This window comes from Hypanus sabinus, chromosome 2 (genome assembly GCF_030144855.1).
Source record: "Hypanus sabinus isolate sHypSab1 chromosome 2, sHypSab1.hap1, whole genome shotgun sequence".
Lineage (NCBI taxonomy): Eukaryota > Metazoa > Chordata > Chondrichthyes > Myliobatiformes > Dasyatidae > Hypanus > Hypanus sabinus.
The window spans coordinates 30,633,391-30,647,358 of NC_082707.1; the positions used below are offsets into that span (position 1 = coordinate 30,633,391).

The 13,968-nt window shown below is 44.4% G+C and overlaps 1 protein-coding gene across 3 annotated transcripts in view; it reads left to right on the top strand.

Annotated features, from left to right (window-relative positions):
- Positions 1 to 13,968, top strand: part of LOC132407605 (uncharacterized) — a 134,723-nt gene that overhangs the window by 15,129 nt on the left and 105,626 nt on the right. For all 3 annotated transcript variants that reach the window (XM_059994370.1, XM_059994379.1, XM_059994360.1), the window contains exon 2: positions 5,623 to 5,818. In XM_059994370.1, the coding sequence (XP_059850353.1) occupies positions 5,648 to 5,818 (171 nt within the window). In that variant the 5' untranslated portion in view covers positions 5,623 to 5,647. The remainder of the gene's footprint in view (positions 1 to 5,622; positions 5,819 to 13,968) is intronic.

Here is a 13,968-nt window from a genome sequence, read left to right on the forward strand (position 1 = left end):
GGTCATCTACTGTTCATCACAGACACCCTTTCAGGGTGACATTTCCTGTATGACAATGGACGCTCAAGTGAGTGTGCTGCCAGCATTCCCTATCGATGAGAAGGCAAAGAGCACTGAAACCTCACTGGGAGCCACAGGATCCAGAACTACGGAACATGACGGGTGACCCTCTGCTGCAGTGAGTGATGTTACACATTGGACTTAAGTGGCTACACCTCTGCTCAGTGCAGACTTCCTGATTGTCCAAGGACTTTTAGTTGATCTTAAGAACTGCCGGCTTGTGGGTGTCAAGGATTTTGGGTTGTTATCCTGCTTTTCCAGCAAGTTTCTCAGAACAACTCTGTCAAGCGCACGCACTGCCTCATGTGAGTTTTCTTGATGCTGGGCAAATTCCCAAACCTCACCAAGCTCACATTCTCCACTGGAGTCACAAACATGGAGTCGAGCACCACATTCCAATAACTGGCCCACCAGTCCATGTCTGAGCGTATAGACTGGACCCAGAAAAGCTGGCAACCGCGAGGTCAGTGTTTGCCAGCATGAACAGACTCAGAACTGTACGCCAGTTAAATAGCCCCCTGGGCTTCACCCCTCCGTATAATCCCTAAGTCCGGTGGTAGTTGCTGCCCACGTGGCCTTAACAAGGCCACCACCCCTAATCGTTACCCTGTCCCACAAATTCAAGACTTTACAGCATCTTTAGCGGGAAAGATAATTTTTTTCCAAAGACTATCTAGTTAGAGTCTAACATCAGGTGCCAGTGTGCTCAGAGGACATTCCCAACTTTCCTGTTTGGCCTTTTAGAGTTTCTGCACATGCCATTTGGACTGAAAAACATAGATTTTTCAACTGCTAATGGACTCTGTATTAAAAGACTTAGATTTTCTTTTTGTTTACCTGGACGATGTACTTGTTGCCAGTGTGTCCAATTTTGAACACATTCTCTGCACACTTCTTGAGAACTTGAGCCAACACAGGTTGATTATTAACCCTGATAAACGCCAGTTTGGGTTGTCAACCATTGACTTTCTCAGCAATGAAGGTGAATGAGCAAGTGCAACAGGCAGTGAAGAGGGCAAATGGAATGTTGGCCATTGTTACGAGGGGAATTGAGTACAAGAGCAAGGATGTCCTTTTGAATTTGTACAGGGCCCTGGTGAGACCACACCTGGAATATTGTATACAGTTTTGGTTTCCAGGTTTAAGGAAGGACATTCTGGCAATTGAGGAAGTGCAGCGTAGATTCACTAGGTTGATTCCTGGGATGGCAGGGCTGTCTTACGCAGAGAGGTTGGAGAGATTGGGCTTGTACATGCTGGAATTGAGGAGATTGAGAGGGGATCTGATTGAAACGTTTAAGATAATTAAAGGATTTGATAGGATTGAGGCAGGAAATATGTTCCAGATGTTGGGAGAGTCCAGTACCAGAGGGCATGGATTGAGAATAAGAGGTCAGTTATTTAAAACAGAGTTGAGGAAGAGCTTCTTCTCCCAGAGAGTTGTGGAGGTGTGGAATGCACTGCCTCGGAAGATGGTGGAGGCCAATTCTCTGGATGCTTTCAAGAAGGAGCGAGACAGATATCTGATGGATAGGGGAATCAAGGGATATGGGGACAAGGCAGGGACTGAGTATTGATAGTGAATGATCAGCCATGATCTCAGAATGGCGGTGCGGACTCGAGGGGCCGAATGGTCTACTTCTGCACCTATTGTCTATTGTCTATTGACCCTACTGGCACACCCACTCCCCAATGCATCCATAGCCGTTAGAACTGATGCTTCAGACTATGTTGTGCAGGAGCAGTTGGTGGGAGGTATGTGGCCTCTGCTAGCCTTCTGCCAACAGCTCCATCACCCTGAAAGAAAGTGCAGTTTGTTTGACCATGAGCTTCTGCAAAAGAACTACAGCTTGGGAGAAGATTCATTTTCCAGCAAGGCAACGACCCCAAGCATAAGGCCAAAGCTACACAGCAATGGCTTCAATGCAACAAAGTTAATGTCCTGGAGTGGCCAAGTCTGAGTCTGGTCCTCAATCCAATTGAGAATTTGTGGCTGAACTTGAAAAAGACTGTTCACTCACAATCCCTGTGCAATCTGACAGAGCTTGAGCAGTTTTGTAAAGAAGAATGGGGGAAAAAATGCAATCTCCAGATGGGCAAAGCTGACAGAGACCTATCTGCACAGACTCAAGGCTGTAATTGCTGCCAAAAGTGCAGCTACTAAATACTGATGCGAATGGGGTGGATACTTATGCAATCAATTATTCAGTGTTTTATATTTGTAATTAATTTAGATCACTTTGTGAACATTTGTTTTCACATTGAGATGGAAGTCTTTTTATGTTGATCAGTGTCAAAAAAACCAAATTAAATCCACTGTGATTTAGTGTTGTAGAACAATAAAACTTTCAAGGGGGGATGAATACTTTTTATAGGCACTGTATATGAAGTTGAGGTGCCTTCTATTTTGAGTTGGAGTTTATAGCTAAATAGCAAGGAGTGTATTTCAGACATATTTGAGTAGTATTGTAAATATATTGTTTGATTAAGCATTCTTTGTTGTTTAAATAATTCATTCTGTGGTATATGTAAAAGTGAATGGCATACGTCATCATAACTGCATGCCTTACTAAAAAGTGAAAAATGAAACTAAGACACGTCCCCAACTCCATGTTTCTTTTCAATTAATTTTATGTTTTGGAGTTACAAAATGTAACAAACTAGATTCAAGTGTGGTGACACCAGCTATTGAAAACTAAGAAGTTTCTAGAAAAATACAGAAGCATCTATATTATAATTGCTGGAAAATTCACTGAAAATTTACATACATATAGGTGATTAGATAAAAATAAGAGCAAACATATCTCAGTGGTTTTCAAACATATTTCAGCAAAAAATTACTTAAGTGGTTGGTAAGTTGATGGAAAAGATCCTGAGAGGCAGGATTTATGAACATTTGGAGAGGTATAATATGATTAGGGTAGTCAGCATGGCTTTGTCAAGGGCAGGTCGTGCCTTACGAGCCTGATTGAATTTTTTGAGGATGTGACTAAACACATTGATGAAGGAAGAGCAGTAGATGTAGTGTATATGGATTTCAGCAAGGCATTTGATAAGGTACCCCATGCAAGGCTTATTGAGAAAATAAGGAGGCATGGGATCCAAGGGGACATTGCTTTGAATCCAGAAATGGCTTGCCCACAGAAGGCAAAGCGTAGTTGTAGATGGGTCATATTCTGCATGGAGGTCAGTGACCAGTGGTGTGCCTCAGGGATCTGTTCTGGGACCCTAGCCCTTCATGATTTTTATAAAAGACCTGGATGAAGAAGTGGTGGGATAGGTTAGTAAGTTTTCTGATGACACAAAGGTTGGAGGTGTTGTGGAAAGTGTGGAGGGCTATCAAAGGTTACAGTGGGACATTGATAGGATGCAAAACAGGGCTGAGAAGTGGCAGATGGAGTTCAACCCAGATAAGTGTGAAGTGGTTCACTTTGGTAGGTCAAATATGATGGCAGAATACAGTATTAATGGTAAGACTCTTGGCAACATGGAGGATCTGAGGGATCTTGGGGTCTGAGTCCATAGGACACTCAAAGCAGCTGCGCAGGTTGACTCTGTGGTTAAGAAGGCATACGGTGTATTGGCCTTCATTAATCATGGAATTGAATTTAGGAGCTGAGAGGTAATGTTGCAGCTATCTCGGACCCTGGTTAGACCCCTCTTGGAGTACTGTGCTCAGTTCTGGTCGCCTCACTACAGGAAGGACGTGGAAACCATAGAAAGGGTGCAGAGGAGATTTACAAGGATGTTGCCTGGATTGGGGAGCATGCCTTATGAAAACAGGTTGAGTGAACTTGGCTTTTTCTCCTTGGAGCGGCGGAGGGTGAGAGTTGACCTGATAGAGGTGTATAAGATGATGAGAGGCATTGATCGTGTGGATAGTCAGAGGCTTTTTCCCAGGGCTGAAATGGTTGCTACAGGAGGACACAGGTTTAAGGTGCTGGGGAGTAGGTACAGAGGAGATGTCAAGGGTAAGTTTTTTACTCAGAGAGGGGTGAGTGGTGGAATGGACTGCTGGCAATGGTGGTGGAGGTGGATACGATAGGATCTTTTAAGAGACTTTTGGATAGGTACATGGAGCTTAGAAAAATAGAGGGCTAAAGGTAAGCCTAGTAATTTCTAAGGTCGAGACATTTCAGCACAACTTTGTGGGCCGAAGGGCCTGTATTGTGCTGTAGGTTTTCTATGTTTCTAAACATAGGAAAGTTAAACTTCAAGGATAATATAAGAAAAATAACAATAGTTCTACAATTCTACTCTCTAGTGCAATATCATCTGCTTCCTTGAGCCTAGTCCACCATTTATTAAGATAATGGCCGATCTTCTACCTTAGTGCCATTCTCCTGCATTATCATCATAATCCCTCCATTCATTTTATTTCCAGAAATCGATCTATCTCAGCTGTGAATGAGCACAAGCACAAAGACTCACCGCTTTCTGGGAGAAGAGTCATTCACCTGCTCTTTTCCTGCATCCCTGTATATTATTCTGCTTCTGCAGGAGAACCAATTTCCTCAGAATGTCCCTCCAGGTTGTCCGTTCCATATCATTAACTTTTATATGTTTAATTATTACTGCTTATGAATGCTAATTATTATAAATATTATTAATATTTATGTATTTTATGTAAATTGATTTTCTTCACCCCCCCCTTGTGTATTTGTCCTTCATTCATGATCCTTACTCTTAGTAGTAATGATCAGAGAGGACAGAGAGAATCTGTAATTCCAACGTAACTTTATTGTCTCAATGGAAGAACACATGAATTTTCACAGCTGAATTACCTGTGTGTACACCTCCCAATTTTTGCTGATTCTCACTGAAAAGTCAAATAATAGGAAAAGTAATACCAGTAAAAGGAGTCTATGCTGGCCTTGGGGTGCTCCACAACCATGATGGTTGGTCTCTGGTGGTTGGGGAGTTATCGCTACTTTGCATTCAAAGCTTCTGCTTTTATATTCATTCCTTACCATTTCAAATGTTACATTTCAGTCTTGTTGTCTTTGGGTCATCTGACTGACCCATAACAACTTCTTATTGCCTCTGGTCCAAGGACTACACTATTTCACGCTTTTATTCTCTTCGACTGTGATTCAAACGAGTCAAACCAGGTCACTCAGACACTGAACCAAAATAACGAGATTACTTCTGCAACCTGCCATGGTAGACAACACACAGCTTATCTGAGAATGATCTCAGGTTTAGAAAGTCAGTAGCAGAAACTTCACATTCAATTGCTCTGATTCGATTATCCCAGAACAAGAATCAGTTCTCAACCAGTTCACAAGAAGGAAGCTACAGGGCAGCTTCACAGAATGACATCTCCTTCAAGCATAAGACAAGAACAAAAAAAATTATTTTGTTTCATCTCCTTCAGGAATTGGGCAAGAACAAATATTTTTTTTTTGGCTACTTCCACTGTATTTGATTAATTTGAATTCACTGATTTGTAGACTGTAGTTCTTTCTGGCCAACAATATTTCTAGTTCAAATAAAGAAAGTAGTTGCTTGAGTTGAGCAATGTTATTGTTTTACTATGTAATATTTCTTCTGTTCCTTCCAGTGTGGTTTATCATGACACAAGAACAATGAAGAAACTGAAGAAGAATAAGAAAGAACAGGGAAAGGGTGTTTCAATCATTGTTCAAAAATTTCTGAAAACCTACGAATGTCACTGTGGTCAGTCATCAAGTGCAGTCAGCTCAGTGCTTGTACGAAACCTACAGAAATGCATTGAAAATGAAGAAATCCTGACCAAGGTACATATGGTGATCAAATCTTTACTGATAAAATGTCCACTTGAGGTCAGGTAATTCTGGAGGGTCCAAGAAGCATGGTAGTTTTGGGGTGCTGATGAAAAATACAAAGCAATCAGTTTTTTTTCAAATTCAGGTTCATGTTTATTGTCATTCAACCGTATATATCTAAACTGCAAAAAGAAACAGCGTTCTTCTGGACCAATGTGCACAATGCAGCACATGGAACTCACATACTACACATCAGGTAATAATAAAGTAAATTAGCAAAAAGTATATTTGGAATCAGAATCATTGGCATACGTCTTAGTGATGTTGAGTGCATGTTGCTGTGACACCATTCAACCAACTAATCTACCTCACTCTTGTACACCTCCTCGTCATCTTCTGAAATTCTTCCAACAATGGTTATGCCATTGGCAAATTTATAGATGATGGTTGAGCTGTGCCTAGCCACACAGTTATGGGTCTAGTGAGAGTAAAGCAGTCAAAATGCTTTTTGTCAAAATGGGTGGGGAGTGGAGGTAGATGTTTGTGGCTGCTTGCGCAGGGGAGGGTGAGAGAGGGCATTGTGGTTCTAATGGTTTCCTGTCGTTCATTCTTTTGGGGTTTTTCTCATAGAAGTCAGCAAAGCTGAAGTATTTCAGGTTATATACCTAATACATTTGCTGATACTAAACGGAACCATTTGAACTTACAATGTGCATTATCTTCCCATACTTGGGGTTTGCATATTGATTTAAATGCACATGGTAGTTTGGGATATTGTGAATTTTGGGGGGGATGAGATGATTATTTTTTGACTAGAAACAGCAATGTGTTCTTAATCGCATATCAGAACTAAAATGCAACGGATTCTGCAGGTGCTGCAAGTCCAGACTATCATACACAAATGCTGGAGGAACTCAGCAGATCAAGCAGCATTTATGGAAATGAATAAACAGGCAACATTTCAGACCAAGACACTTCTTCAGGACGGGAAAGGAAGGGGGCAGACGCCAGAATAAAAAGATGGAGGGAGGGGAAGGAGGACAAGCTGGAAGGTGATGGGTGGAAGAGGTAAATGGCTGGTGGAGGAGGATTCTGATAAGAGAGGAGAGTAGACCATGGGAGAATCGGTTAAAATTTATAAACGAACATCTGCTAGCAACTATTTGGGTTTACATGATAAACTTTTAAAATCCAGTTCTATGAAGAAATGAGGGGAAAGTATCGTATATTTGTAATTATCTTTCCCCCTTAGAAACTTGGAATCAGACATAAGTTGAGCTCCCTCAAATTAAAAGTTAACAATTGTTAAAACATGAAACTCTACTCTAAGAAATTGTTCTGATTATAGAAAATAGAAATCTACAGCACATTACAGGCCCTTTGGCCCACAATGTTGTGCTGACCATGTAACCTACCCTAGAAACTGCCTAGAGTTACCCTACTGCATAGCCCTCTATTTTTCTAAGCTCCATGTACCTATCTAAGAGTCTGTTGTTGACAGTGCATTCCATGCACTCACCACTCTCTATGTGGAAAAACTTACCCCTGACAACCCCTCTGTACCTACTTCCAAGCACTTTCAAACTATGTCTCCTCATGTTAGCCATTTCAGCCCTGGGAAAAACCCTCTGGCTATCCACACGATCAATGCCTCTCATTATCTTATACACCTCTATCAGGTCACCGCTCATCCTCCATTGCTCCAAGGAGAAAAGGCCAAGTTCACTCAAACTATTCTCATAAGGTTACTCTCCAATCCAGGCAACATCTTATAAATCTCCTCTGCACTCTCTCTAAAGTATCCACATCCTTCCTGTAGTGAGGTGACCAGAACTGAACACAGTACTCCAAGTGGGGTCTGACCAAAGTCTTGTATAGCTGTGACAATACCTTACGGCTCTTGTACTCAAACCCGCAGTTGATGAATGCCAATACACCATATGCCTTCTTAACAACACTGTCAACCTGCGCAGCAGCTTTGAATGACTTATGGACATGAACCCCAAGATCTCTCTGATCCTCCACACTGCCAAGAGTCTCACCATTAATACTATATTCTGTCTTCAAATCTCACCTAACAAAGTGAACCACTTCTCAATTATCTGAGTTGAACTCCATCTGCCATTTCTCAGCCCAGTTCTGCATCCTATCTGTCCCGCTGTAACCTCTGACAACCTTTCAGGCTATCCACAACACTCCCAACCTTTGTGTCATCAGCAAACTTTCTAATCCACCCTTCTACTTCTTCACCAGGTTATTTATAAAACTCACAAAGAGGAGAAGTCCCAGAACCGATCCCTGTGGAATATCACTGGTTATCGACCATGCAGAATACAAACCCTTTACAACCTTTCTTCTCCTTATAGATGCTGCCTGGCCTGCTGTGTTTCCACCAGCATTTTGTGTGTGTTGTTTGAATTTCCAGCATCTGCAAATTTCCTCGTGTTTTCCCTTTACAACCACCTTTTGTCTACTGTGGGCAAGCCAGTAATGGATTCACAAAGTCAGGTTTCCTTGGATCCCATGCCTCCTTACTTTCAGAATGAGTCTTGCACAGAATCAGAATCAGGGTTATTATCACCAGCATGTGCTGTGAAATTTGTTAACTTAGCAGCAGCAGTTCAATGCAATACATAATCTAGCAGCGAGAGAGAAAAAATAATTTTAAAAGTGTAATAATAAACAAGAATATCAATTACGTATATTGAATAGATTATTAAAAATGTGCAAAAACAGAAACACTGTTTATTAAAAAAAAGTGAGGTGGTGTCCAAAGATTCAATGACCATTTAGGAATTGGATGGCCGAGGAGAAGAAGCTGTTTCTGAATAGCTGAGTATGTGCCTTCAGGTTTCTGTACCTCCTAACTGATGGTAACAGTGAGAAAAGGGCATGCCCTGGGTGCTGGAGGTCTCTAATAATGGACTCTGCCTTTTTGAGACCCTGCTCCCTGAAGATGTCCTGGTACTTTGTGGGCTAGTGACCAAGATGGAGATGACTAGATTTACAACCTTCTGCAGCTTCTTTCGGTCCTGTGCAGTAGCCCCTCCATACCAGACAGTGATGCAGCCTGTCAGAATGCTCGCCATGGTACAACTATAGAAGTTTTTGAGTGTATTTGTTGACATGCCAAATCTCTTCAAGCTCCTAATAAAGTATAGCCACTGTCTTGCCTTCTTTATGACTACATCGATATGTTGGGACCAGGTTGGATCCTCAGAGGTCTTGACACCCAGGAACTTGAAGCTGCTCACTCTCTCCACTTCTGATCTCTCTATGAGGATTGGTATGTGTTCCTTCGTCTTACCCTTCCTGAAGTTCACAGTCAGCTCTTTCGTCTTACTGATATTGAGTGCCATGTTGTTGCTGCGGCACCACTCCACTAGTTAGCATATCTCACTCCTGTACGCCCTCTCGTCACCACCTGAGGTTCTACCAACAATGGTTGTATCATCAGCAGATGTATAGATGGTATTTGAGCTATGCCTAGCCACACAGTCAGAGCAGTGGGCTAAGCACACCCCCCTGAGATGCACCAGTGTTGATCATAGTGAGGAGGTATGTTATCACCAATCTGCACAGATTGTGGTCTTCCGGTAAGGAAGTTGAGGATCCAATTGCAGAGGGAGGTACAGAGGCCCAGGTTCTGCAACTTCTCAATCAGGATTATGGGAATGATGGTATTAAATGCTGAGCTACAGTCAATGAACAGCATCCTTACGTACATGCTTGTGTGGACTAAAACCAAGTGGCTCCTATTGATCAGCTCCGCGCATATCCTAACAAGCCGAAGGTCATCGAGCTGCAGCTCCATTTCGCTAACTCTGTCTCTAAGGAGCTGCAGCTCAATGCACCTGGTGATGGTGTGGCCATCAGAGGCAGGAAATCTCCCGGCTATCCCACATCAGACACCAAGAGATGGAAACTGGCCTTGCAGTCATAACCACTGTTCTTAAGTTAGAGGAAAAAGGAGATGTAAAAGTAACTGCTGAAAGAAGCTCGCTTTTTAAATCTTCTCAGCGACCTTGCGTGATGACGTGCTATTGTGTCTGTGCATTTCTCCCAATTGAATTGATTATTTCAATTGGAATTTCACCAAAGCAAAGAAAAAATCCTTTTATATCCTTTCCTATTCTATTAGGGATATGTCATTTTGTCTTATAATATTGACTTTAACCAAGGCTTTTGAAGGAGTGTGAAATCTCCATACGATTTATTAAAGCTAATGATAGCCATTTCGTCAGTGGGATGTGGGTACTGTTGGCAAAGCCAGCAAGTGCCCCTGAAAATGTACTTGTGTGTTGCCTTCTTCAGCTGTTGTAGTCTCTCAGATGAAGGTATTCCTACAGGTCCTGGATAGTGAGTTCCAGGATTTACATCCAGCATTGACAGTGGGGTAGTGGTGAATTTCCATTTCAGAATGCTCAGTGACATAGATGTTCTGACATTCTGCTAAGCTGGCTTCTCCCGTGCTTTCAAGTTGCAGAGATCTTAGGTTTAGGAGGTGCAGTCAGGGCAGGTTGGTAAGTTGGTGTATCACATCTACAAGGTAAGAATGCACAAAAAGAAGCCAGCCATGAGTTTATTGCACCATTCATAGAACAGTACAGACCCTTCAGCCCACAATGTTATGTTGACCCTTAACCCTACTGCAGGATCAATCTGACCCTTCTGTCCCACAAAGCCCTCCATTTTTCTATCATCCATGTGCCTATCTAAGAATCTCTTAAATGTCCCTAATGTATCACCGCCCCAGCAATGCATTTCATGCACTTGTCACTCTGTAAAAAAGTACCTCTGATATTCTACTTCCTGCACTTTCTTTCAGTCACCTTAAAATTATGCCCTGTCATATTAGCTATGTCTACCGTGGGGAAAAAGGTGCTGGTTGGTCACTCTGTCAATGCTTCTTATTATCTTATACACATCTATCAAATCACCTCTCATCCTCCTTTACCTGAAAGAGAAAAGCCCAAGACTGCTCAACATTTCTTCATAAGACATTCCCTCTAGTCCAGGCAGCATCCTGACAAATCTCCTCTGCATGCTCTCTAAAGGTTCCACACCCTCCCATTAATGACCCAACCAGAACTGAACATACTACTACTACAAGTGTGGTCTAACCAGAGTTTTAGAGAGCTATAACATTACTTCATGCCTCTTGAATTCAGCCCGCAAGGAATGAGGGCCTTCTTATCATCTTATCCGGCCTATCAACTTGCATGACAACTTTGGGGAATCTATGGACATGGATCACAAGTTCCCTCTGTTCCTGCACACTGCTAAGGATCCTGTCATTAACCCTGTACCCTCTCTTCAGATTTGATCTTCCAAAGTGAATCACTTCATACTTTTCTGGTCTGAACTCCATTTGTCACTTCTCAGCCCAGCTCTGCCTCCTCCCAAAGTCCTGTTGCAACCTATCCACAACACCAACATTTGTGTCATCTGCAAACTTTCTAATCCACCCTTCCACTTCCTCATCCAAGTCATTTTAAAAATCTCAAAGAGCAAGGGTCCCTGAGCAGATCCCTGTGGAACACCACTGGTCACCAATCTCCAGGCAGAATACATTTCTTCTCTCACCACTCTCAGCCTTCTGTGGGCAAGCCATTTCTGAATCCCTGCAGCCATGCTTTCCTGGCTCTCATGCCTCTTGGCTTTCTGAATGAACCTACCATAGGGAACCTTATCGAATTCCTTTCTAAAATCCATATATACCACATCCACTGCTCTATCTTCATCATCTGTTACATCACCTCCTCGGAGAATTCATTCAGGCTTGTGAGGCATGACTTACCCCTCAATAAACCATGCTGACTATCCTTAATCAGGCTACACATCTCCAAATGCTTGTAAATCCTGCCTCTAAGAACCCTCTCCAATAGGTTGCTCACCACTGATGTAACATTTGCTGGTGTATTATCTCCACAATTACCCAACTCCCCTTATTGAACAAAGGAATAATGTTTGCCCCCTCCAGTCATCTGGCACTACCCCTATGGCTAGTGACACTGCAAACACCATGGACAAAGGTGCAGCAATCTCTTTATTTGCCTCCCATAGTAACCTGAGTATATTCCACCTGGCCCTGGGACTTAACTATGCTGATGTTTTTTTTAAAATATTCCAGCACATCGTCACTTTTAGCATTGATATGTTCCAGCATTTCCCCTCCATTTTCCTGCCTGATTCCACCAATTATCTACATTAGTGGTCGCCAACCAACAATCGTAATCGACTGATTGATTTTGAGACTTTCCCAGTAGCCCCCCCCCCCCCCCCCCCCCCCCCCCCCACCAAGACAAACCCCCCCCCCCCCCCCGGCACAAATACTGTTAAGAGATTGTTTCCGGGTTGCGGGGTTTTTGTTCCGTTCTTTCTGCCCAGTGCGCTTGCGTGTAGCTCCCCCGCACTACCCAGTGTAATTCAGTGCTCCCCAACCACCAGGCCGCGAGGAAACAATATGAGTCAGCTGCACCTTTCCTCATTCTCTGTCACGCCCACTGTTGAACTTGAACCCACGCGAGGTCATCAGTCGCCTAAACGCAGTGACACCCTTATGCCAGTGTTCTCCTTGCACGGCTGGCGAGAACCAATGCTACTGACCCGGAGTGCGGCCGGTGAGAACCAATGCTACTGGCCTGGAGTGCGGCCGGTGAGAACCAATGCTACTGACCCGGAGTGCGGCCGGCGAGAACCAATGCTACTGACCCGGAGTGTGGCCGGCGAGAACCAATGCTACTGACCCGGAGTGCGGCCGGTGAGAACCAATGCTACTGACCCGGAGTGCGGCTGGTGAGAACCAATGCTACTGACCCGGAGTGCGGCCGGCGAGAACCAATGCTACTGACCTGGAGTGCGGCCGGTGAGAACCAATGCTACTGACCCGGAGTGCAGCCGGTGAGAACCAATGCTACTGACCCGGAGTGCGGCCGGCGAGAACCAATGCTACTGACCTGGAGTGCGGCCGGCGAGAACCAATGCTACTGACCCGGAGTGCGGCCGGTGAGAACCAATGCTACTGACCCGGAGTGCGGCCGGTGAGAACCAATGCTACTGACCCGGAGTGCGGCCGGCGAGAACCAATGCTACTGACCCGGAGTGCGGCCGGCGAGAACCAATGCTACTGACCTGGAGTGCGGCCGGTGAGAACCAATGCTACTGACCTGGAGTGCGGCCGGTGAGAACCAATGCTACTGACCCGGAGTGCGGCCGGTGAGAACCAATGCTACTGACCCGGAGTGCGGCCGGTGAGAACCAATGCTACTGACCTGGATTGCGGCCGGCGGAAAGTGCCGGTACTACTGGCCCGGAGCGTGGACAGATGGGCGCGGCCCTGGATCTGTTTAGCACAATGAATGTTCATGGGGAACCCGGTGCTACAATATTCGCAGTCGGGCTCAGGGTTTCATAGGTAGCAGAGTAGCTACCCCGCTGCGATCTACTGAAACAAACTTTTGTTGGCTGATGGATCCTACAAGGGGGGGAGGGCGCGCGTCCTGTCGCACTCCTTGCTTGGTCAGTCGCTCTCTCTGGACTGCGACCGCCGCAGCCCCAGCACGGGGACCTCCGGCCCTTACCTTGTCCTCTCACCCCACCCACGACCTGCTGCACTTGGCTAAGGTGGCTGGCAGCGGGCGGGCGGGAGGCTGTCTAATGAGGCAATGAAGCACTGAAAACTGCTCCGGTACCCTGAGTCCAAGCACCCCGCACTTAAAGACAAACCTGTTGAGTTTTGTCAGCGGAAAAAATGTGAGCAAGCGGGACATAAGCTAAGTGCCGAGATCCATGAAAACTAAATTGCGGAATAGACTGGACATAAGGAACCTGCTTTGAGTATCACTGTATTCCGGTCGTGTTTAACAACCCACCCACCACCCCCCGTCGGCTGGTCTGCAAGAATGTTGTCAATATTAAACTGCTCCGCGGTGCAAAAAAGAATGGGTACCCCTGGTGTTTATACATTATTTCTACTTCCGGGTTGTGGGGTTTTACTTCTGGTCTCTTCTGCGCATGCGTGTAACTAATCGATCTGGGGTCGATCTTGTCTTTCACTCAGGCCAAGGTAGGGAATCTTGGGCTTAAAAAGGTTGGTGACCACTAACCTACATGTTTAAAAGTTTGTCAATCCTGGCATCAACTGTGCTCTATAATGTGGC